The sequence below is a fragment of the Cupressus sempervirens genome, chromosome 6, assembly GCF_028749045.1.
Source record: "Cupressus sempervirens isolate cs-2001-9-10 chromosome 6, ASM2874904v1, whole genome shotgun sequence".
In the NCBI taxonomy this organism is placed as follows: domain Eukaryota; kingdom Viridiplantae; phylum Streptophyta; class Pinopsida; order Cupressales; family Cupressaceae; genus Cupressus; species Cupressus sempervirens.
The window spans coordinates 676,629,020-676,654,750 of record NC_143123.1 but is presented as its reverse complement, the minus strand read 5'-3'; the positions used below and the strand labels follow the sequence as shown (position 1 = coordinate 676,654,750).

Below are 25,731 nucleotides of genomic sequence, written 5' to 3'. Positions count from 1 at the left end.
AGTACTCCAAGTACCCAGTGCAGGGATGTATCAGGGATGGGTACTTCGAGGTTTGGAGGGGGTGCGAGTCCCTAGGTTTCACTGGCTTGATATCTATTAGATTGGAAGGTGGGTCTCCAGTATCCTTGATTGCTGTGGGGAGGCCAGAGTCTCTGCTTATTTTGGCAATTGTGGAAGCTTTTGATTACTCTGATATGGGATCCTTTGAGCATTTTGTTGACTCCTTTGAACTTTGACCCCATTAGAAATTGTTGAAGCAATCTTTTCCACCTCATCAAACTTCTTGGATGAGGGAGGAGTTTAAAATGGTATTTTGGGGTCGGATTATGTACTGGGGTCATGATTGGATTTACAACAGGAGGTTGAAAGACTCCAGGTTGAATACGTGGACGTTGAACAGGTGCTTGTATGTTTGGAAACAGGGGCATAGGCAGCCTAGGGGCTAATTTTTCTATCTGAATGAGAGCATTTTCAGTCTCAATGGCTATTCCATTAGCGGCAGTTAGAGAGTTTTCTCCCCTAGACTTAATCAGCATGGGAATTTTTGGAGTTAAATGCCTTCAAATAACAAATGTCTGCTATACCTGGAGAGAAGGAACTTCAATTGGAATTCTTTGCTATGTTTTCTGGAACTTTGTGTTTAAATCATCATGGTCTACATGAGTGCCCTTTTTATGGTTGTTCACTTCTCTAGAATGATGGACTATCTCCTTTCTCGTTAAATTTGTTGAATAAAGCATCTCTCAACTAATGCAAACGATGCATTGAATGAGGAGCATGGTTTCTGTACCAGGCTAGTTCCTTGCCCCTTGAATGATGTAGCTGATGGTCCAAAGGCTAAATTTTTCACTTCAGCACTATCCACGGCACAATGGTTGGTCTCATATTATGGAGGTGCTCACTTGATGTGGATAAATCTTCCTCTGAAGTGGGAAGAGATCTTGATGGTGCATTTTGAATTCGGTCCCATGTTACAGGAGCTAAAGAAAATACCAAAGGATCTCTAGTATTTGCAAACTAGAAAAATTTCTTGGAGGTGGTGGTGGATTTTGCCTAACTGGAATATGCAAAGAAGGCTGGGGCCTTCTTGGAGCAAAGTTTGAAGGTTGGGGTTTTGAGATTTTCAACAAGCCCTCTCTAAATCACTTGTAGAGAGAAGGAAAAGGAGATGAAATAAAATAAGGGCATTCTTGGAGCAAAGTTTGAAGGTTGGGGTTTTGAGATTTTCAACAAGCCCTCTTTAAATCACTTGTAGAGAGAAGGAAAAGGAGATGAAATAAAATACTAGATAACTGAGGGCGATCTGCCAAGATAACACATGAATCAATTGTGTAACAGAGTCACAGATTGACCACATTACCAGAAATGTAGAAGGTAAATATTCATTCATAAAATAATAAAATCAGGACATAATAAGGTTGTCACAGTTTCATATATTAAACTTCAACTTAATACAAATTTGCAAATACTTAAAAAGTTTGAACCCTAAGACACATGAATCAAGGTTTTAGTTCAGATCCCAAAAGTAGAGAAAATGCTGAGAAAAGTTTCATAGACAAGGCTTGATATTAATCACAGGCCACTAACCATTGGATCTAACCTAAACATTGAGATATAATATCTTATTTAGTCATCTTCAACAGAAGCCAAAAAATAGAGGGCAATTAGTGCCTTAGAATCACTAAGACTCCATTCTTCTAATTTGGGTGGTAAATGGAAGTCAACTACCTGCATTGATTTCTCCACACAGCACATGAAATTGCCACCGTTAAGACTGTAGTGGAGTGTGGATTACATGCCTTACTGCATCTCTTATGCTGGTGCCTGTTTGTAGATGTCGTAATTTTTAAATTCCCTTGAAGCTGAATCTGCATTGAATTATTGCCATTTCACTAGAATGCTGTAGGCTGTTGACTTTTTATTGCATTCTCTTTTCATAATTGTCCTGTCGTCCAATGCAGTCATTTTCTTACTTACTGCAGATGGATGTGGGCCCATGATTTGAAATTATGAACAACCAAGATAAGATTTGTGGATTACTAATTGTTGATTAAGGTATCTGGATGGGATGTCAGTGTATACACCATTTTGTCTTCATGCCTGCCGTTGGCTTCCCCTAGCAATTGATTTGAAGATCGAATGGTTTGTAGAGTTTCCAAAACTGTGCCTCATGTTGCTATTGCCTTTCTGAGCCAGTGGATATGCCATGTGGTCATCTGCTCAAAATCTAAAGACTTCGGTAGTGTGTGACTTGCACAGCTATATAATTATTGCAGGGCCTTAACCATAAGTGAAGCTAGCCAATGGCAGTGGCTTGTTTTTGTTAGGATAAAGGGCGTTGTAAGCCTTGAACAAGAAAATAATTATTTGAATTAATTTGTGACGCAAATTTAGAGATATATTTAGCCTCATTAAATATTTACTTGGGCTCCTCTTGAAAAGTTGTATGGGACATTGGTTAGATATTTAATATGTGGGCTGCACACTGGAATATATTTTAATATCAAGAAGACTGAATACCAAAAATTAATGTTGGAGTCAGTGGTTTTGTGCTCATGTGTAATGTCCCAAATTATCCTCCAGATCTGTCTATTTAAAAATCAAGATTAACTAGTAATTATTTAATACTTGCTTAAATAATTTTCAAAAGCTTTTATTAAATAAATACTAATTGAGTTAGAATTAATATTTATTTACAAATTTTGTTAATTCAAATTCCGTATATCCTGCCCTCATTCAGTTACTCCACAGGAACATATAGGATCACAATAAATTGTGAATCCACATGGGAGGAAGGCATCGAAGGTTTTGATAATAAACATTGGACCTGGTTTTAGGTGTTGTGATATGCGGCAAAGTACTCCTTTTGTCAAACACCGTTTGGCCTAGTGGAGAAACAATAAGAAATCTCTGAATCAAAATGATTATCGCGAACATCCACAGAGTGTCAACATAGAGTTTCTCATATGGCTAGCCATTGGTGATTTCTGAAGAAGAAGGGACATGAGTACAGGGAATCATTATAGGCGGGCTCGTGATTCTGAGAAGTTAGAAGAGAAGTTTATGCGAAACTCATTCATCCTCAACATTAGGAAATTTAGTGATGACCATTAATCACACAACTTTCAATTCTGGTGAAAGGAAAGAATCAGTACTCCTTTGAGTAACCTGCACGCAGAAGGTTAACAGTGGATGTTCTAGAAAATATCGTCAATATAATGAACCTGCATTGGAGTTGCATGAATGCGGTTGTTGACTATTCAGAATTGGTCAAGTCATGAGTCCTGGGTGATTCAACTCAATTTCCTTTCCATAGAAGATTCCTGGTGAACAACAAAATACAGTTGGATGAACAAATTCAACATTTCATACAGGTACAATATCTCCTAATTTTATTATGGTTTAATGTGGAAATTAAAGTATCAGTAAATAACCTTGCAATTTTGCTCTTTTATGGTCTCTGTAGAATTACAAGATTTGGGAAGAAGAACATAATAGTAAAATTAGTTTGATAATGGTTAAGAACAAAATGAAATTTTGTATGAGAACTATTATATTCCTTTAAACAACAAGGTTACATTACTCCTTTCACAAATTACTTGGAATCTTACATCATGGTATATGATGCAAGAGCATCGAGCTCAGATTTTGTGGGCGTATGGTTTACGCAGGTGGCGATGTGGTCGAGGCACATTGGAGAACCTTGTCCTAAGTGTGCATGAAGTATGGAGTAATTGTCTTGAAGTTAGAGCCGTTTTGGTGACTTCTGGTTGTGTGTTTCTGATTTACTGGCAGACATTGGAGATTGTATTTGCGAGCCTCAATCCCAGAGAGTTGATGTGTGCGATCTTCAATTTGGATAGTTGGATGGCATGTGCACCTATGCCTAAAGGCACATACTTTAATGTTGTCATTTGAGTTACTTATGCATTGTAAACTTGGGGCTTGTCTTAAGTATTTAGTTATTCCATGTATTTAATGTTTGTTGCCAAGTCGACTTGTGGCTTGAGGGTGTATTTAATGTCTATTATGCTTGGCCGACCTGTGGCTTGGTTTAGTATAAGTAGGGGTCTTGTGATGTCTTAAATCAGTGGATTTAGTTTAACATGGAGTAGCTGACAGGAGTGAAGTTTGAGCATAGCTAGTAGCTAAGTGTGGGCTTGGGAAACAAGAAAATTGCTTGGTGGCTTGTGAGCACAAGTTTAGATTCTTCTTGGGGTTTTCTACCAGATTGTGGATCTGGGCTAGCTAGGTGTTGGATCTTACGAGGTCTTGCAGAACCATTTTTGTAATTGATGTATTTGTTGTGATTTGCTATCTGGATTTGATTGTGTGACCAATTTTTTACATCAACGTTTCGGATCACACTCCGTGATCCATCATCGTCCTTCTCTTCTATTGTATGCATCCTGATGATGGATCACGGAGTGTGATCCGAAACGTTGATGTAAAAAATTGGTCACACAATCAAATCCAGATAGCAAATCACAACATTGATGGATTGTGAAAATCTGATAGATCTTATTGATGTATTTGACCGTACCCCAGAAGGCCTTACAGCCGGGCATGTTAGATGAAAATCTAATGATTCTATTATGAGAGTTGGCATTATTTAGATCTAAATCTCCGTGTTATTGTTTATATTACGCGTGATTATTTGCTGGGAGCTTCGACATCTCCTTTTGGGGATTCTCTTGCCTTGTACCACGTCAGTATAGCCACTTAGTAATTTTGTGTCATCTTTTGATTCTATAAAAGAAAGTATGGCATGGGATGTGTGGTTGCGTGATTATCCATTATGCTTGGACACATGGATGATGCATTGTGTTAAAGCTTAAGCAGCTGCAAAAGCTATCATTGTACGTATGATGGTTGTGCTATCCCCTTTGTTGATGTTATTTTGTTCTCAAGCTTGCTCAAATTGGCCATGCTGAGCAATTCTTCCATTTTATGTTACCTTCACTGGTTGTGCCTTATAGCATTATCATTATCTGTTTGTGTCTAAGTTGTCGTTTTGGAAGTGGATGCAGGATGTAGGATTTTTTTTTTTGGATATAGATGCATTTGGAAACATCTATATATATAAATATATATATAAATTTTATAATATTAATATTTATGCAAAGAATTTAAGAAACTTATAAATACAAGAACTTAGAGTTAGAAACTTAGAAAAATACAAACATACATCATTTGATAGTATCGTATGATACTTCACCATTGATCAAGATTCAAAATTCAAGATATTTCATATGTGAATTAAATAGTTCAAACTTTAAATTAAAACTTCATAGGCATAAAAATAAATAAAAAAATGTGCAAATAAGCACATGTCTTTTTGGATTTTATTATTTTAAGTGAAAAAAGCGTTTTCTTTCTTTTATTGGGTGTCAGCCCATGGATGTGCCCCGATGCCACCCACAGGCACCCAAATGCATCCAAATGCCTATTTTAGGCATCTAGATGCATTTGGGTGCTTGTGGGTGGCATCAATAGGCATCCATATGTATCTTGGTGCTTGTGGGTGGCATCCATAGGGCACCTGTTGACCTCCAGCTATTTGTGCGCATTCGCTTCCACATCCATTGCTCAGGAACAAGTATTGGTATTTGAGGTTTGTGTTGCTAAGTTCGATTGTTCTCTGCCTTATTCATTCTACCGTAAATTGTTGTTGCCTTCGTGCACATATATTTGGAGTGGCTATAGTAATGTAGACAACTCTTATGCCACCTTGTTCTCCCTTACTTTGTGGCAGTTATCGTGTTAGATGCTTTGGTTGTATGGAGGTGTATCAACTCTCTAATGTAATCGTCAACATCCATTATAGTAAAGTTTGAAGTGCAAGCGGTGTTGGGGCATATGATCGGTCAATCTTGTGCGTTTGTTGTGAATGTTCAAGTTAAATTCTTGATGGAATTATTTCTTCATTCCTTCTGTATTGCATAAAGCCTTATGATCATAAAGACATGTGGCTGTTCATGATTGTTACATGGTTGGCTATGATGATTCATTTCATCGATTGACCATTATGCGATGTATATAACAAGTGGGAGAATGTTAGGAGAAAAGATGTACTCCATGCATAATATTTGATTTTTAAATTATGTAAAATAAATATCTATTTGTTGTGAATCTTTGAAGATGTGTTCAGCCACATTAAATATTTATTTGGGTCCACTTTTCGAGTTGTATGGGATTTTGCTTAAATATTTTATGTAATATTAGTGCTATCAGATTTCCACAATCGATACTGAATTCTTTTTGCTTTAAACTTCTGGAATAGATTGGGTAAATATCTTTTATATCAACGTTTCGAATCACACTCCATAATACATCACTAGGATGAAAATTTCGAAGTTCAAAGGAAAACTTAATACATGGAAAGCTTAGTATCTAAAATAGATGTTGGGGTGAATGGTTTTGTGATGGACAATTCAGCCAAAGACCATTTAGTGGTCTTGTGTGAACTAAATTTTATAAAAGCAAGCACATGTTTACTGGTTAGATGGGCTGTCATTTGTATTGAGATCTCTTGAAGAGTGCCCGTGTGAAGCAGAGCATGGGATGTGTGGTTGTTTGGTTACCCATTACACTTGAACTCATAGAGGATGCATTTATTCACGGAGACTTTGTAAGTGTATTGCGGCATTTTGTTGCTGAATATTATATTGAGTGTGGATACTTTTGGAGGTTGGGTTTTCTCTATGAAGGTTTTCTTAGAGTGTATCTTGTGAAATTTTGTGTTATGTCTTCGAACTTTGTATTATGGTTATTTTGTAAGCTTTTGTGATTGTCTTTCTTTCATATGGTTACTTAGGAAATAGTTTGATTAACCTCAGAATTTCCTAATAGTTTAGACAAGGCTATGCTTTTATTATGATTTTGTGTTGAGCCTTGGATGAATGAGATCACTTACCAACAAGAACTCTTGAGTCAAAAGAACAAGATAATCTATTCTCAGAGGCTGTTACATAAATAAAATTCATGTTCCTGGTAGCCAAACCTCTACCAAAAGGAAATTCTCACCTTTGCGGCTTGTAACATGGAAAATGAGCTGTCTTCCACCATAACAAAGTGAAAATTACAAGATCATAAACTGTAGTGATAAATTTATACAATGCCATTACTGTCTCCTTTGGGAGTCATGATATAGCTTGTCAAATTCTATGTCACAGTACTTCACCTTGACTTGCAATAAAGGGGAGCTATAATTTGATTTCATGGTCCTATGATCTATCAATGGTGGCAGCAGGAAAGACCTGTGAACCAATTCAAGTGAGGCTCACCAGCTGTTAAAGCAAATTTAGCAACGTTGAAATTTTTTCAAGTAAACCAAAGAAGACTCTAGTTCTTCCTCTTTTACCATAATTTGTGTCCTAATATTATGATTTGACAAGAGCACACTTCCCCTTGCAGGTACTATGGTTTTTGGCAAATACAAATATGCTGGTCAGAATAGCAAATAATGACTGAAAGATTTTTGACTATGTTTCTGCGCCAGATGTTTCATTTGTCTCTTCCATTCTCTTAGATAGGCTTTGCATGTGGAGAAGGTGGACTTGGTTCTGGGTTTGGACTCTAATCTTCATGAACTCTCAAGTTTCCAACTTAAAGTGGGCCTTTATAATATTTTACACTGCTCTGGATCTAGCAAGACTTCCAGACCATCTCTACTTACTAGAAGGATTTCTAAGTATGTTTCTGTGGTGGATGTCACATTTGTCAATTTTTCATTTTCTAAGACAATGAAATTAACATGAACTCTTAGTATTCTGATTTGAACTGAACCTGTATAATGGTTTCCATCACTCTGGCTTTGGCAAAGCTTAAAATAATATCTCTTGTTCTTACTAGAAGGGAGCCATTACTTACAAGATGAAAAGGCTTTGGTAGTAGTTGGGATTTTGCTTGCCTGCTAGGCAAGCATGAATAAAATCAACAAGGAAGACCTTCAACTTCTGCATGTGGCTAAATCTGGTTGTATGTTTGTTTTATATGCTGGATTCGTACCTTGGAAGCCGGATCTAGGTCCGGATTCGTCCTAATCTAGGTAGGGTCCGGGTTTTTACCCTGCGGACGCATCTGGATCTGTTAGAAATAGGTAATACTGAGAGGGAGGGGGTGGGGGGTGAATCGGTATTCTACAAACTTTTGCCCACAATTGAATATTGTTAATTACTTTATAACATGCATATGAAAATAAACCAACAATGCTGAACAATAAATACAACCATACACAATAAGAACTCATAACACCATATTTTGTTAACTAGGGAAACCCTGGCCAAGGGAAAACCCCGGTGGGGATGGTACCCACAAAATGATCCATTAAACAAAAGAATCCGGTTAAGGATATTGACACTATTAGGAGTCTATGAAGTACATACAGTGTTTCGGTCCTTGTTAGAGGACTAGGCCCTGTTAAAAGCCTCAACCGTGTTAGAGTTGCTTCAACCCTATTAGGAGTTGGTATTAGAATGTATGCAAGATGAGCTCACTGTCCAAACATGCAATTATACAATGTAGTTCTTATATACAAAAGAGATAGATACAAAAACCTCTTGCTGCTATCTGCTGTACTTAGCATATCTTTGATCATACATCAGAATTCACATCATTTAACCTTCTCATAAGTTCGCACATCATATATATTACACTCACATATTGCACATATTACCACACTACTTCGCATAATTCGATCTTTTACTTATAGCTTTACTTTTTACAAAACTTGCCTTGTCGGCCTTCAAGCATTCACACGCTTGGCATAATACAAAAATATCTCTTACCCTCTTAGGGTTAACATCTAGGATGTTGTCCCTAATTAATTAAGTAATTATTTTGTTACCAAAATAATTCCTTAATCCGTAAATACCAAATTACTGATGTGCTTTGTTCACCGCCTTTACTAATAACACTGTTATATCTGATGCTGTACTGTCCGTAATGTACTGCGCTCTTGCACACGTCATCATGACACTCTGTAGTATCTGTCTTCAACTGCACACATGCTGAATATCACTATGTAGACTGAACATGCCAAAACTGTCTCTGTACTGCCAGTGAACTGTTTGATACTTAGACAATTTTCTGCATCCAACTGTGAGATCTTTATCTGTACATGGTGCCTTCTCATCCTGAGATATATGTTGCCATAAATTAACACCCTAACTTGTCCTACTTAGCCATATTGCCAACAGGATCTGTGGGGTAAAAACACCGACCCTGCCCAGATCGGGATGAATCCTACAAGGATCTATGCAAATCCTTGAGGATCCAGCACTGATCCGTGCAAACCGCGAGGATCCATGGGCCCAAGAATGAACCTTTTCTTGAATAATCCACTTTCTTGTGCCATATCTTTAATATCTGTAGTGCAGATGCACAATTTTTCTCATTTCATGTGAGGAAGATTTGCTTAATTAACTTTGAATAAATCACAATTTCTCTGTTAAATCTTGTATTATTGAATTTGTGCAAATTCAATATTAAGATTGTTTTAATATTTTCCTCTTTTTATTCCCCTAATAAATACAAACTCAATCTGTTGGGAGCAACAAAATGAAAAGTTAAGGTTTCTAATGAACTTGATTAGTTTCTTAAATTTTCTGTGTTGACCTATTTTATATATGTTTGATCTATTAAAAATGTTCCACTGCTTTTTCTCTTATGTAAGTTGTTACTGTTCCTTCTTCAATTCAGCTTTTCCAATTTCAGAAGACATATATATATGCCTTCATTAATTTCCTGCAAGTGATTTTTTGATGAATTTTAATATGCTATCAAATTTTGCCATTTACAGGGGATCATGGTGGAAAATGGAATTATTGATTTGATTGTGCATTGCCTTGCACGGCAAAAGGAGGCAGCTCCGCAAGCTGTATACTTGATGAGGTTACTATCAGAAAATCAAGGCACTGCTGAAAAAATCAGTCATGCACGAAATGCAGTTCTCTTTCTGGTGACACTTATTCAGGAAGAGGAGTTTGCTGAAAACGTTGGTTCTATACTTGAGAACTTGCCAAAAAGTGATAATGATGTCATTACAATGGCAGAAGCCAATATAATGGGGCCACTCGTATCACGATTGATTGAAGGTAATAGACTGTTTATGAATTGGACAGTAAAGAGAAATAAAATGCATTCCAAACTAATTTAGCAAATTAGATGTTTTTTGTCTTCTTTTATGAAGAATAATCCATTCAGCTGCTTTCTCTTGTTGAAATTTCAGTAATGTTTTAATTTGTACAATAATAAAATCTATAAAAAAAGTGCTTGAATACAAAACAAAACTAGTTAGCACGAAGGATTCTATTTATCTGTTCTAGGATGCATCTACTTAATTGTACATTATATACTTGAACACAAAGCCTTACATTGATTGAATAGGTAGAGAACCATTAAAAAGGATTTTGTACATTTAACATATTACAGATTCTTTACTGCAAACCATGCTTTTTGAACAAATCAGTACAATATTGTTTGACTCTGTTCTGTAACTGTTTTAATCCTTTGGAAGCTATGAAAATAGGAAATTAAAACTTGGCAAAGCATTTAACAGAATATTTTGTGAAAACACAGTTTTTATACCCTGGACAGCCCCAGTAATGGAGGGAAAACCATATTTGGAGGTGCACAATAGTGTCTGCATATTTTAATTACTACTATCTGCATGGATCCCTGTTTACTAGATCTGCCTTTATGTGTGTTTCAATAGTGTCTAAGTACTTCTGTCTTACAAGAAGTTCAAAACTGACTTCCAACAATCTTTGGCGTGATTCTCTCATGCATTGGGAGCCTCCAAGAGTGAAAATGATGTGTAGAAAGCTGTCACTGTTCATTTCCATGGCCGCTCCTTGTGCCGTGCCATTTTCACAATTTTCTGCAGTATTTCTTTTGCTGTGGCATTTACTGTGCAGGTGTGATTATGTTTATTGAATTTTCTGGTTCAACTTGATGTTTTGCCGCTTTCTGCTGGCAGCAAGTTTGTCTGTCATAAAGAAGCAGGTACTTTCACAGTTTCAACATTTGAAAAAGACTTTTTTTTTTGTACCTTAATTTCCTTGATTCATGTTGGATCATAACAGAAAAAACAACACAATTATTGATGAATGAGATTGTCTTCATTACTATTACCTTTAATATTCTTAGTGTGCAGCATGCTCAGCCCAAACTCACACCAAAAATCTATATGGATCTCAACAGAGAACTCAGAATGTATCACCTCACAAGTGCATATGAAGAGGAAGCATTGTAGGCACTGGTTGAATACAATGGCCTGCAGATAAACCTTCTAATGACCAGCAGGTCCAATGCTACTCTAAAAATGAAATAAGTATCATAGTTAATTGATATCTCAAAGCATCATTCTTTTACTTAACTAATGATATTGAGTAACACCAAACAAATTATTTGGTGTAGCTGCCGACATCTATGAAGTAATATTGTAATGTCTAGATGGAGGAGTAAGCTCAATTGACAACTAGCATCTGTAATCGCATTTCAACCTCCTATAAATATTGCATGTCTTTTCTGCAGCCACATTTATATGTCAGTTTTTCAGATCTAATCAGCTTTTGTAGAAACTCTTTGTGGAATTCAATGGACTTAGTGGGCATGGGAATCTTACAGAAAAGAATCTTAATATTTTAATTGTATAACATTAAAACACTTGCAAGATCATGAGAAGCCTATAGGCTATAACTTATTTGATTTTTTGCATTCAAATGAATTTCATATGTGCTTTTTTACAGGTCTAAAGCTGATTCGAGCTTAGTTAACTAAAACATCCAGATTTACATATCATCATAAAAGAGGTCATATTGAAAAGCACATTAGGATTGACTCTAGTTAACTAAATGAGGAGTATAGTTAATGGTCTCTGCACATTAAAACTGCTGCTTGAGATTAGATCAAATAATCTAACCTTGGGAAAATAAACTAGAGTAAGTAAATCCTATGTATTAAAGATGTATACATCTTTATATCAACATTCCTCCTTACATTTAATCTAAGCTAGCTGAGGATATAATGAGGATTATAAATTTATCCCCCATTAAGAATTGCTTCCTTCAAGTCAAATAGGGATTTCGTACATACAATACCATCCCCAACAAAGCTCTGAGATAAAACATCTTTATAATGGGCTGTACATTGGTCACAAAGTATCATACTAGAAGAAAATGGATTTGTGAATTTATTTCTTTCTGTCATCTTTCCTTTGGCATGGTTCACCATCTTTGTAATTGTAAGACAACAAGGAAAGTTATTCTTCTCTGAGAAATGACGAATCTCCAACTCTCTCAAATGGATGTAGTTTAAGTGGCTTGAGCATGAATACAACTATTTTTTTGAAATTGTGTCCTGCAAGCAATTGGAGTTGATTGCTCAACTAGTAGAGGATCATTGAGGTGTATAAATTCAAACTTATGACCAAATGTATCTTCATCTTCAAAAGCCGACAAGGGCAAAGAAAAGTTTCTAAGGAAAAGTATTAGTGGTTCAATATTGATTGAAGAGTGGTGAAGACTTATTATATAGTGTTACAAATATTACATCTTTAGGTGTCTTGGTTATGATTTTTTTGGAGTTAGACTATTTCCATAAATATTTGTTGTAGTTTGGTTATACTTGCATTTTTTTTCCTTAAGGGATTTGTTTTAAGAAGTCTTGATGCAGGAGTGTCCCAAGTGAATCGACAATTGACATCAACCAAAAATATTTTCCATTTTTGTTTGTTTCAATTTTGGGCATGAACATCCATCAAACCGTACATGAATTCTCTTCCAATAATCTCTTTATCAGCTTGTTTGTTGATTTCAACACCAATAGCTCCTTTATTGATGCTCCATATGATTGAAATGTGATCATGGTAGAACTTTCTTGTTTGGGCAAGTACTATGTGCCCAATATGCATTTTCTCTCCTCTCTTCTTTACACAAAGGGATGCAAAATGTGGAACCAAAAACCTGTAACATCCCTCTTATTTAACAACTAACATCTCCAAGAAATACAGAGATTACTTCAATTCATAGGAAGACAATTATATTAGTCATGTTCATGTGAAAGAGATTTACTGTTAAAAATAGTTAAACAAAATTTTTTAACTTAAAACATCATCATTGAATTTACTATAGAAAATAAAATCCAAATACCATGGAATTCAAACCAAGAAATCATTGTAGGGATGCTTCTGCAACCACCCAATTTAGTACACATATACCACTATAACAATATCAAACAACAAATACCATCCTATACCACTATATCGAAATTAAATGATGATTACCATTAAATACCACTATATAAAATTAGGGCATCACATATCATTGTATCAATTAGGACATCGATTACCACTGTATCAATTAGGGCTTTTGATACCACTGTATCAATTAGGGCTTCTGATACCACTGATTCAATTAGGGCTTCCGATACCATTGATTCAATTAGGGCTTCTGATACCGCTGTATCATTTAGGGTTACAGATACCACTGAATCAAATTAGGGCTTCCGATACCACTGTATCATTCCTTTCCTTCCAATTACTTGACTGTGGCAATGACTAAAGATTAGAAAATATGTCCATATTCAATATTCATATAAATGAAAAAAATCCATAAATCTATCTCTCGCATCTAGGTCTATAATATCTGTAACTAAGAAATAACTCAATTAATCTTATCTTCTTGCATATACATCATAAAATTGATAATACCTATTTTCAACAAACAATTTAATTGTACAGCTTATCTTTGTCTATTGTTCATTCGACAACTTGGGGAGAGGTGAAACATTTTTAGGGGCTTAACCACCCAACTTCGGACCAAATCTTATCCCCACACAATCTCAAATGAGAATGACCCTCCCTACCCGGAACAGATAGGTTAACTTCACCTCTTCACCATTCTATGGCTTCTATGCCAGGTGAATCCTAGCTGCCTGAAAGATTATGATCATTGTGATATTGCTATCAGGATTTAACTGTGTTTTTTTGAGTCAAACTCATTGACCCATATTTCATGAGTAGTGATTCAACATGAATCCATCTCTCATGAGAATTAATGGAACACTTAGCACTCATTGGATCTAGGTGATGCTCATAGGGGTGAAGCACCGGGACTTCCCGGGAGGTCACCCATCCAAGTACTACTCCAGCCTGAGCGCGCTTAACTACGAAGTTTCCTCCATGGTTAAACCCAAAGCTTGCAACCCCATTTGCAAAACTTTCACCAAGTGTTGTGCCTTATGAACCATTCATTAGAAAGCCCCTTAAGCTCATCAATTGATAAGTAGGAGATAATTTCCACAGCAAGTCAAATTGTGATATTGCTATCAGGATTTAACTGTGTGATTTTTGAGTCAAACTCATTGACCCATATTTCATGAGTAGTGATTCAACATGAATCCATCTCTCACGAGAATAAATAGAACACTTAGCACTCATTGGATCTAGGTGATGCTCATAGGGGTGAAGCACCGGGACTTCTCGAGAGGTCACCCATCCCAGTACTACTCCAGCCTAAGCGCGCTTAATTACGGAGTTTCCTCCATGGTTAAACCCAAAGCTTGCAACCCATTTGCAAAACATCCACCAAGTGTTGTGCCTTATGAACCATTCATTAGAAAGCCCCTTAAGCTCATCAATTGATAAGTAGGAGATAATTTCCATAGCAAGTCAAATTGTGATATTGCTATCAAGATTTAACTGTGTGATGTTTGAGTCAAACTCATTGACCCATATTTCATGAGTAGTGATTCAACATGAATCCATCTCTCATGAGAATAAATGGAACACTTAGCACTCATTGGATCTCGGTGATGCTCATAGGGGTGAAGCACGGGACTTCTCGGGAGGTCACCAATCCTAGTACTACTCCAGCTTGAGCGCGCTTAACTACAGAGTTTCCTCCATGGTTAAACCCAAAGCTTGCAACCCCATTTGCAAAACCTTCACCAAGTGTTGTGCCTTATGAACCATTCATTAGAAAGCCCCTTAAGCTCATCAATTGATAAGTAGGAGATAATTTCCACAGCAAGTCAAATTGTGATATTGCTATCAGGATTTAACTGTGTGATTTTTGAGTCAAACTCATTGACCCATATTTAATGAGTAGTGATTCAACATGACTCCATCTCTCATGAGAATAAATGGAACACTTAGCACTCATTGGATCTAGGTGATGCTCACAGGGGTGAAGCATTGGGACTTCTCGGGAGGTCACCCCAGTACTACTCCAGCTTGAGCGCGCTTAACTACGGAGTTTCCTCCATGGTTAAACCCAAAGCTTGCAACCCCATTTGCAAAACCTTCACCAAGTGTTGTGCCTTATGAACCATTCATTAGAAAGCCCCTTAAGCTCATCAATTGATAAGTAGGAGATAATTGCCACAGCAAGTCAAATTGTGATATTGCTATCAGGATTTAACTGTGTAATTTTTGAGTCAAACTCATTGACCCATATTTCATGAGTAGTGATTCAACATGAATCCATCTCTCATGAGAATAAATGGAACACTTAGCACTCATTGGATCTAGGTGATGCTCACAGGGGTGAAGCACTGAGACTTCCCGGGATGTCACCCATCCCAGTACTACTCCAGCCTGAGCGTGCTTAACTACGGAGTTTCCTCCACGGTTAAACCCAAAGCTTGCAACCTCATTTGCAAAACCTTCACCAAGTGTTGTGCCTTATGAACCATTCATTAGAAAGCCCCTTAAGCTCATCAATTGATAAGTAGGAGATAATTTCCACAACAACTCAAATTGTGATATTGCTATCAGGATTTAACTGTGTATTTTTGAGTCAAACTCATTGACCCATATTTCATGAGTAGTGATTCAACATTAATCCATCTCTCATGAGAATAAATGGAACACTTAGCACTCATTGGATCTAGGCGATGCTCACAGGGATGAAGCAATATCACAATTTGTCTTGTTGTTGAAATTATCTCCTACTTATCAGATTATGATCATCCTATTATTATTTACACTTCTCCACCATTTCCATGGCTTCTTTGCCTGTGAATCCCTTGGTGTTACAAATATTCTGATTTTGTTTCGAAAATTGTGATAGCACGTGCATTGATGTTGATTCATGCAATTCAATTAAGTTTTCTATCATTGAAATTCATAAATGAGATAATCTCAAGGATACTTGTTATAAATCAGAAAGGATCTCAATGCATTACAGGGAAAAGTAACTACAAGATACCAAAGTTTATCTCAATCTGCATGTAAATCTGACTAAGAGTGGATAGAAGGGAGTTATGCTCTTGAATACACATTTAATCTCAGCCTATTTTCTTATATTGCATAGCAGCAACATTAAACATAGTGGTAATTCGAACTATGAATGGCATTACTTCTTTAATATCTTATTCAACAAAAAGAAATGGAAAAGCCGACTACAATTGGGCTTAGACTTAGCAGAGAAAGTGACCTGCGATTTTATGTGGCTCTTCCTCTTGCGGCCGAAACTCTTGTTCACCTGCTAATTGCTAACACAGTCGTCGTAGAAAATAAAGAAAAGAAATGGGAAGTCAGGTAAGAGAAATATTGAAGGTATTCGGCTATAAACATCCAGACTCGGCCTAGAATGATTCACAATAGACAGAGAAAGGAGGGAATAGAAGAATGGAAAGAGGAATGATCTCCAAAATCGAATCATGGCATTCTTTAATGGTTCGCCGAGTCTCCTCGGCTACCATTAGTTATCAAAATGACCATTCAAATACATCATAAATTCAATTTTGAAAAGGAGAGAAATAAAGAGGGAAAATAAAATAAAAAGAAGGTTGGAAGAGAAGTTGGAAAGATTATAAGACAACTCAAATTGCCAAATATTAAATTGGCTTATCTTGCCAAGTGTTAATCGATTAAAAGAAAGAATATTAAATTGGAAAGAATAGAGTTGGAAGATTATAGTTCGAATATTATAATAATTCAAATGTTACTATAATTTGAATATTATTATAATCTTATATGTACATGTAAACTTCACCTTATTAAATTATAATGGTGCCAAATAATTTTTATATTATATGCACGTATTTAAATATTTATTAAAATAATATGATGAAAGATAAATTAAAATCCTTCGAGATACATTTTATATTTTAACCCAATTATTTTCTCAATTTATTTATTTAAATAGCTCATGCGGGTCTCACAAATGTATCTTGTTTCAAGTTGCTAGGTCCTCAACCCATTTGCTCAGTGATGGTGATGCTCCTACCTAATTCTTTTCTGACAATGCTTCCACCCCTTCGACATGCTTCCTACAAGAAAATTCTCCACAGTTAAATTATATTATCATAATAAATTATTTAATTATAACTAATCACAACGGTTAACCAACTTCTTAATTCCATGAATTCGTGATTAACGATGAACTAACATGTTATATTCACTTGAAATCATAATGATTAACTATCTTACCATTTTGCCAAATTATTACAAATTAAACTGCCAACTGACTTCATGTGAACCTTAACGGCTATATTTCAAATTAGGTCAAAAATTGGGATGTAACATACCATTCCCCTTTTGGTTCATTAGCCTCAATGAACTGGAACATTATAAAGGAATATTTACAATTGGAATGTAACGTACCATTTCCCCTTTGTGTTCCATTGTCCTCGATGATCTTTGCAAATTAGACACTAAAAGAATATTCCAAATACAAGATATATATAGCATCGTGATATCATTTCTTTTCAAAGTCAAAATCATAATCGAGACTCAAGATCCATTTTTACTTTGGTGTTTCTAGAAAGATACCTGCATGATATCATAAAATTAAACACATACTTGAGTTCTCTTTACCGTTCTTGCGGTCATCTCAACACTAATTGAGTTGATTCTATTTCATCTTCCTGTCATACTCATGTAGACACTAACCATATCATTAGTTCAATTCCATATGGATAGCCTCATTTAAGAGAGTTTTCAGGTTTTAATAACTGAAAGTAAGATAAGTATTCAAAATTGGAATTCTTCAACTAGGAAGTTCTAGATCATAATTTGGTCAAAATTTTAAATCACTTATACATACCATTTGGCATATGACACTTATTAATGGGTAGATCATCCTTGCAACTTGCAGATCACCTAAAAAAGATTAATAAATCCATGTTTTTCCATTTATGTAACCTTGGCCTTCATGCACATCATTTCATTAGAATAACCATCTCATGATAGAATATCTCCAAAACAATATACAATAGTTCAATATGTAATGTCAACATCGCATGTGTATTATATTTGTATAGCAGTGTGTCAAAGGGTAAAAGCATGATATACTATCATCATACATCCAATCAAGATCATAAGCATCTGAAACGATTCATAAAATTCTCATGAGTAACTCATCATTCATCTGTAAATATCTAGAAGTTTATCTTTTCCATTTGTGTGACCTAGGCTTTCATGCCCATCTTGTCAATATAACTGTTTTCCAGGAATAACTTATGCCAATCAAAAGTTTACATTTGTAAACAAGCATTGATAGTTCTCAATTATGCAAGTGTGTTTACTCCGTACTGGAGCACAAAATGATCTTGTCGTTTAATCAACATCAGAAGGATCATGGTTCACAATTTTGTTTTCCTTCAGTTCAAGTTCAAAATAGATAACAATTTATTTCTACCATTTCATAAGAACAAGAATATAATTGCATAAAGTAAATGCCGGAAACATTCAACTGAAAGGTATTGTTTAGCCATCATCATGGATTTTGATAACATTTTATCAAGGTTATATGAGCTGTTTTGGATTGTGCAAGCCTCGGCATCTGGACCCATTTTAATCTTCTCATTCTCTATTGAGAATGGCCCTCCCTCCTGGAATAAGGCACATATACCATTTTGGTCCTGCCATCCGAGCATCCTGGTGTTAGAGTGTCCTACTCAGTAACAGTCAAGGTTGAGGATCCCCTCCATCAACCCATCATTTTGTCAGCTGGCACCATTGATCTCTTAGTGATCCATTTTAGGCAAGCATGCCTTTAATCTACCTTGGCCAAGGATTTTAAGTGGGCGGATAAACAACCCCGATCACTACCGCTCGACTTGCCAATCATGTCTTCTTCTTAATTCTGTTTCATCTTTATGATATTGCAGATTATCCATCTGTCCATTTCATATCATCTCAGCCTTTCCTGACTATTCTAAATGATTTTCTGTTGTGTTTTTTTTCCAGTTGATTGTAAAATATCCAGTTACATAAAATAAATCTTTTTCAACATTGCATTATCAATTTTTCTAAAAACAGTGTTGGCCCCAAGGTTTCAGCGTTGAACCTAGCGCTCTGATACCATATGTAACATCCCGAATTCCCCGGTCTTATTTAACAACTAACATCTCCAAGAAATACAGATATTACTTCAATTCATAGGATGACAGTTATATTAGTCATGTTCATGTGAAAGAGATTTACTGTTAAAAACTGTTAAACAAAATTTCTTAACCTAAAACATCATCAATGAATTTACTATATAAAATAAAATCCACATACTATGGAATTGGAACCAAGAAATCATCGTAGGGATGCTTCTGCAACCGCCCAAGTTAGTCCACATATACCACTATAACAATATCAAACAACAAATACCATCCTATACTGCTATATCGAAATTAAATGACGTTTAACATTAAATACCACTATATAAAATTAGGGCATCACATACCATTGTATCAATTAGGACATCGATTACCATTGGATTTGTTGGTTCCCAAAACTGCAGATTGGAATCCTACGAGCCTTGCCTGCTCGATGCTGGGATATCCAACTGGTTATGGCCAACTTGACGGGGTTGATCAATGTGATCTAAATCCCCTGCTCTTCCGGCTCTACAAAACCGAGGCGGGTGTACCTGATCCTGGACAACAACCTTAAATCCAAGATGCTTAAAGCAGATTAATTAGAACACGAATGTGATGAAAGCTTTCAAAATGACAAGAATTGTAGAAAGCATCAAATGTGTGATTGAATTAAGAATAAAAGTAAATGATTGTATGAATGTGATAGTGTTTTAAATAAAGAATGAATGCAACAAATGAATATATTAATTCCTCAATGGAAAGAAATGAAACAGTTGCCAGCATATGGATTATGAATAAAGAGTAAAAGACCAGTACTTAATTAAATGGGCAACCAGAGTCAATATTATAAGTTGAGACGTACAATTTTATAAAATTTAATATATTTAAACTATAAACAATTTTAATAATTCTGACGCGACGGATCAATTATATAAACGTAATTTAAACTAGTCTAAAATGCACTTTAACTCCTGTGGAGACAAATTAGACATAAATACGAAAATAATTAAATATTTCACAATATTTATGTTTATCAATTTTAAAATGCAATAATGACCCAATCCACTTATTCGAATATTAAAATATTTATAGAAAATAATAAAAAACATTTATAAAGGACATAACTTATTAATAATTTAAAACTCCAATTGAAATAAATTAAAATAAATATTTTTTACTGATCCAGAAATAAAATCGTACTAGAGACAATCCTTACGGATGATCTATCCAATACAGTTCGACTCCAAAATCGCACAAGAATTTATTCAATAATCCACCGTCTACAGGCTTAGTTCAAAAAATCATTTCTTTGCAAATGAAAAATATAATACATTATAGAGCATAGGATAGGCAAAAATTCAAAATATGAATATTGAATTGTCTGTCTTTGTCTTTGTTTTACATCTCATATTTATAGAAGACCTAAAGGCATCAGTTACTCTTCTAAAAATCACACCCCTTAATAACAATTAATTGAATATTTAACCCTCAGATAATCCTGATTTAAATATGGCCAAGACTTATATAGTTTTGCATATTATGTTTTCTCTCTCTTTTTTTATAAAAGTCATACTGGGCTCAAATATTTTGTTCCTCGCATACACATCAATTCTTCCGGCATATCCAAACTTCGTCAAATGAAAGATGAATTCCGCGCTAGACTTTTGTCACGCACATTCTTGCAATGAAAACAAAGGATGGATTAGATTATCCATGATTTCATATCAACAGTTGATGACCAACTACTCGGATTCCTTCTTCAATGACGACCATCAAACAATGATTCTGGATTGAAAGTGCTTAAACGTTGAGGCATAGGAATGGCTCAATTTAGGGATTTCCGCCTCTTCAATAATTTGAAGGTTGCTTAGTAGTTTTGGCCATGATGCAGCGACACCACTTGGCAAGTCAAATTCAAGAAGTTTTCCTCTACTTCGATAGAACTCCTTGACAGGTAGGTGCTTCTCTTGATATACACGAGGCCTCTCTTTCACAACTTTTGTATCATCTGACCTAGTTATCAGCTTGGATATGCAACTAGGTGGTGGCAGAAGAGGATTCACGTACATGATTGGCACACCTTCTTATTCAACATTTATTGAAGCCGTGTTATAATTACTGCCACCCTGACTGCAAATTTTCTTTCCCAAACATTTTTGAAACAAGGCATCTTCCCTGAGCTCGAGGTTGATAACCAAATCACTATCTGTTACTTGTTCTAGAATTTCAGCCTGATTTGTTGTTCATGGAAACCGATCCTGTTTCACCCAGTGTCTCTGGCCTATTTTCACATTATAGGCTGTCTTCCGTACTAGCTCTTCTCTAGTGAAGAGCAAACTTGCGTGTGATTTTAAAGCAACTAGGAATTCGTCAAGTCCGATTAGGGGTGCCACTTAATAGGATCGGTAAATCTGTAAACTAACCCTCCCTTGCTGCTTTTCTTCATCCTGCACAATCTGTTCTTTCTAAATCCTCTCCATTATTTTCACAATCATTCTTTTCTTTACTTCGTAGCGAATTCTGGATGATCGGTATACTGGCTAGCTTGGAAGAGTTTTCAGGTGTCAACATCTACAACACTGAAAGGGTCATCAAGAAGATAGATTTGTTCATCTTAGTATTGATTGAACCTAAATTCTTCATCTTTTGATTTGACATTAATGCTTATTAATCTCTAACATTGTCTCTCAAATGGAGAATATAATCCTCTGTAAAAATTCAGGCTCCATGAGGATCATTCAGGGCTTTTGATAGCACTGTATCAATTAGGGCTTCCGATACCACTGATTCAATTAGGGCTTTTGATACCACTGTATCATTTAGGGTTCTAGATACCACTGAATCAAATTAGGGCTTCCGATACCACTGTATCATTCATTTCCTTCTGAATACTTAATTGTGGCAATGACTCAAGATTAGAAAATATGCTCATATTCGATATTCATATAAATGAAAAACAATCCATAAATCTATCTCTGGCATCTAGGTGTATAATATCTGTAACTAAGAAATAATTCAATTAATCTTACCTTCTTGCATATACATCATAAAAGTGATAATACCTGTTTCCAACAAACAATTTAATTGTACAGCTTATCTTTGTTTGTTGTTCATCCGACAACTTGGGGAGAGGTGAAACATTGTCAGGGGCTTAACCACCCAACCTTGGACCAAATCTTATCCCCACACAATCTCAAATGAGAATGACCCTCCCTACCTGAAACAAATAGGGGTCATCTTGCCATACACTGGGCATCCTAATAATTAACATACCATACGACTTGGCAGCAGGAGATTACATGAGCTAATATTTATTCATTATTTAGATATTCGAATCTGATTCCATTATTGGTTCTTGCAGGTTAACTCCACCTCTTCACCATTCTATGGCTTCTATGCCAGGTGAATCCTAGATACTTGAAAGATTATGATCATCCTGTTATTATTTACACTTCACCATTTCCATGGCTTCTTTCCCTGTGAATTCCTCGGTGTTACAAATATTCTGATTTTGTTCGAAAAATTGTGATAGCATGTGCATTGATGTTGATTCATGCAATTCAATTAAATTTTCCATCATTGAAATTCCTAAATGAGATAATCTCAAGGATACTCATTATAAATCAGATTGGATCTCAATGCATTACAGGGAAAAGTAACAACAAGATACCAAAGTTTATCTCAGTCTGCATGTAAATCTGACTAAGGGTGGATAGAAGGGAGTTATGCTCTTGAATACACATTTAATCTTAGCCTATTTGCTTATACTATACGGCAGCAATATTAAAAACAGTGGTAATCCGAACTATGAATGGCATTACTTCTTTGATATCTTATTCAAAAAAAAGAAAAGGAAAAACCGACTACAATCAAGCTTAGACTTAGTAGAGAAAGTAAGACACGTGAGCTGTGATTTTATGTGGCTCTTCCTCCTGCAGTTGGAACTCCTGTTCACCTGCTAATTGTTAACACAGTCGCCGTAGAAACTAAAGAAAAAAAATGGGAAGTTGGGTAAGAGAAATATTGAAGGTATTCGGCTGTAAACATCCAGACTTGGCCTAGAATGATTTGCAGTTAATAGAGAAAGGAGGGAATAGAAGAATGGAAAGAGGAATGATCTCCAAAATCGAATCATGGCATTCTTTAATGGTTGGCCGAGTCTCCTCGGCTACCATCAGTTATCAAGATGACCATTCGAATACATCATAAATTCAAAGTTGAGAAGGAGAGAAATAAAGAGAGAAAAGAAAATTAAAAAAAGGTTGGAAGAAAAGTTGGAAAGATTATAAGACAACTCAAATTGCCAAATATTAAATTGACGTATCTTGCCAAGTTTTAATCGATTAAAAGAAAAAATATTAAATTGGAAAGAATAGAGTTGGAAGATTATAGTTCGAATATTATAATAATTCAAATGTTATTATAATTCGAATATTATTATAATCTTATATGTATATGTAAACTTCACCTTATTAAATTATAATGGTGCCAAATCATTTTTATATTATATGCACATATTTAAATATTTATTAAAATAATATGATGAAAGATAAATTAAAATCCTTTGAGATATGTTTTATATTTTAACCCAATTATTTTCTCAATTAATTTAATTTAAATAGCCCATGAGGGTCTCACAGATGTATCTTGTTTCAAGTTGCTAGGTCCTCAACCCATTTTGCTCAGTGATGGTGATGCTCTTCCCTAATTCTTTTTTGACAATGCTTCCACCCCTTCGACATGCTTCCTACAAGGAAATTCTCCATAGTTAAATTATATTATCATAATAAATTATTTAATTATAAATAATCACAATGGTTAACCATCTTCTTAATCCCATGAATTCGTGATTAACGATAAACTAACATGTTATATTCACTTGAAATCATAATGACTATCTTACCATTTTGCCATATTATAACAAATTAAACGGCTAACTGACTTCATGTGAACCTTAATGGCTATATTTCAAATTAGGACATACCATTCCCCTTGTGGTTCATGGTCTTCGATGAACTTGAACATTATAAAGGAGTATTTACAATTGGAATGTAACGTACCATTCCCTTTTGTGTTTCATCGTCCTTGATGATCTTTGCAAATTAGACACTAAAAGAATATTCCAAATACAAGATATATATAGCATCGTGATATCATATATTTTCAAAGTCAAAATCATAATTGAGACTCAAGATCCATTTTTACTTCAATGTTTCTAGAAAGATACTTGCATGATATCATAAAATTAAACACATACTCACCTGAGTTCTCTTTATCGTTCTTGTGGTGATCTCAACAGCAATTGAGTTGATTCTATTTCATATTCCTATCATACTCATGTAGACACTCATCATATCATTAGTTCGATTCCATATGGATATCTTTATTTAAGAGAGTTTTCAGGTTTTAATAGCTGAAAGTAAGATAAGTATTCAAAATTGGAATTCTTCAACTAGGAAATTCTAGATCATAATTTGGTCAAAATTTTAAATCACTTATACTTACCATTTGGCATATGACACTTATTAATGGGTAGATCATCCTTGCAACTTACAGATCATCTGAAAAAGATTAATAAATCCATGTTTTTCCATTTATGTGACCTTGGCCTTCATGCACATCATTTCATTAGAATAAACATCTCATGATAGAATATCTCCAAAACAATATACAACAGTTCAATATGTAATGTCAACATCGCATGTGTATTATATTTGTATAGCAGTGTGTCAAAGGGTAAAAGCATGATATACTATCATCATACATCCAATCAAGATCATAAGCATCTGAAACGATTCATAAAATTCTCATGAGTAACTCATCATTCATCTGTAAATATCTAGAAGTTTATCTTTTCCATTTGTGTGACCTAGGCTTTCATGCCCATCTTGTCAATATAACTGTTTTCCAGGAATAACTTATGCCAATCAAAAGTTTACATTTGTAAACAAGCATTGATAGTTCTCAATTATGCAAGTGTGTTTACTCCGTACTGGAGCACAAAATGATCTTGTCGTTTAATCAACATCAGAAGGATCATGGTTCACAATTTTGTTTTCCTTCAGTTCAACTTCAAAATAGATAACAATTTATTTCTACCATTTCAGAAGAATAGGAATATAATTGCATAAATTAAATGCTGGAAACATTCAACTGAAAGGTATTATTTAGCCATCATCATGGATTTTGATAACATTTTATCAAGGTTATATGAGCTGTTTTGGATTGCGCAAGCCTCGGCATCTGGACCCATTTTAATCTTCTCATTCTCTACTAAGAATGGCCCTCCCTCCTGGGATAAGGTACATATACCATTTTGGTTCTGCCGTCCGAGCATCCTGGTGTTAGAGTGTCCTACTCAGTAACAGTCAAGGTTGAGGATCCCCTCCAACCCATCATTCTGTCAAC

The 25,731-nt window shown here is 35.3% G+C and overlaps 1 protein-coding gene across 1 annotated transcript in view; it reads left to right on the top strand.

Moving 5' to 3' along the window:
• LOC149553999 (U-box domain-containing protein 43-like) overlaps positions 1-25,731 on the top strand; it is a 56,831-nt gene that overhangs the window by 2,730 nt on the left and 28,370 nt on the right. The window contains exon 2 of the mRNA XM_089789330.1: positions 9,803-10,097. Coding sequence (XP_089645456.1) covers positions 9,803-10,097 — 295 coding nt within the window. The remainder of the gene's footprint in view (positions 1-9,802; positions 10,098-25,731) is intronic.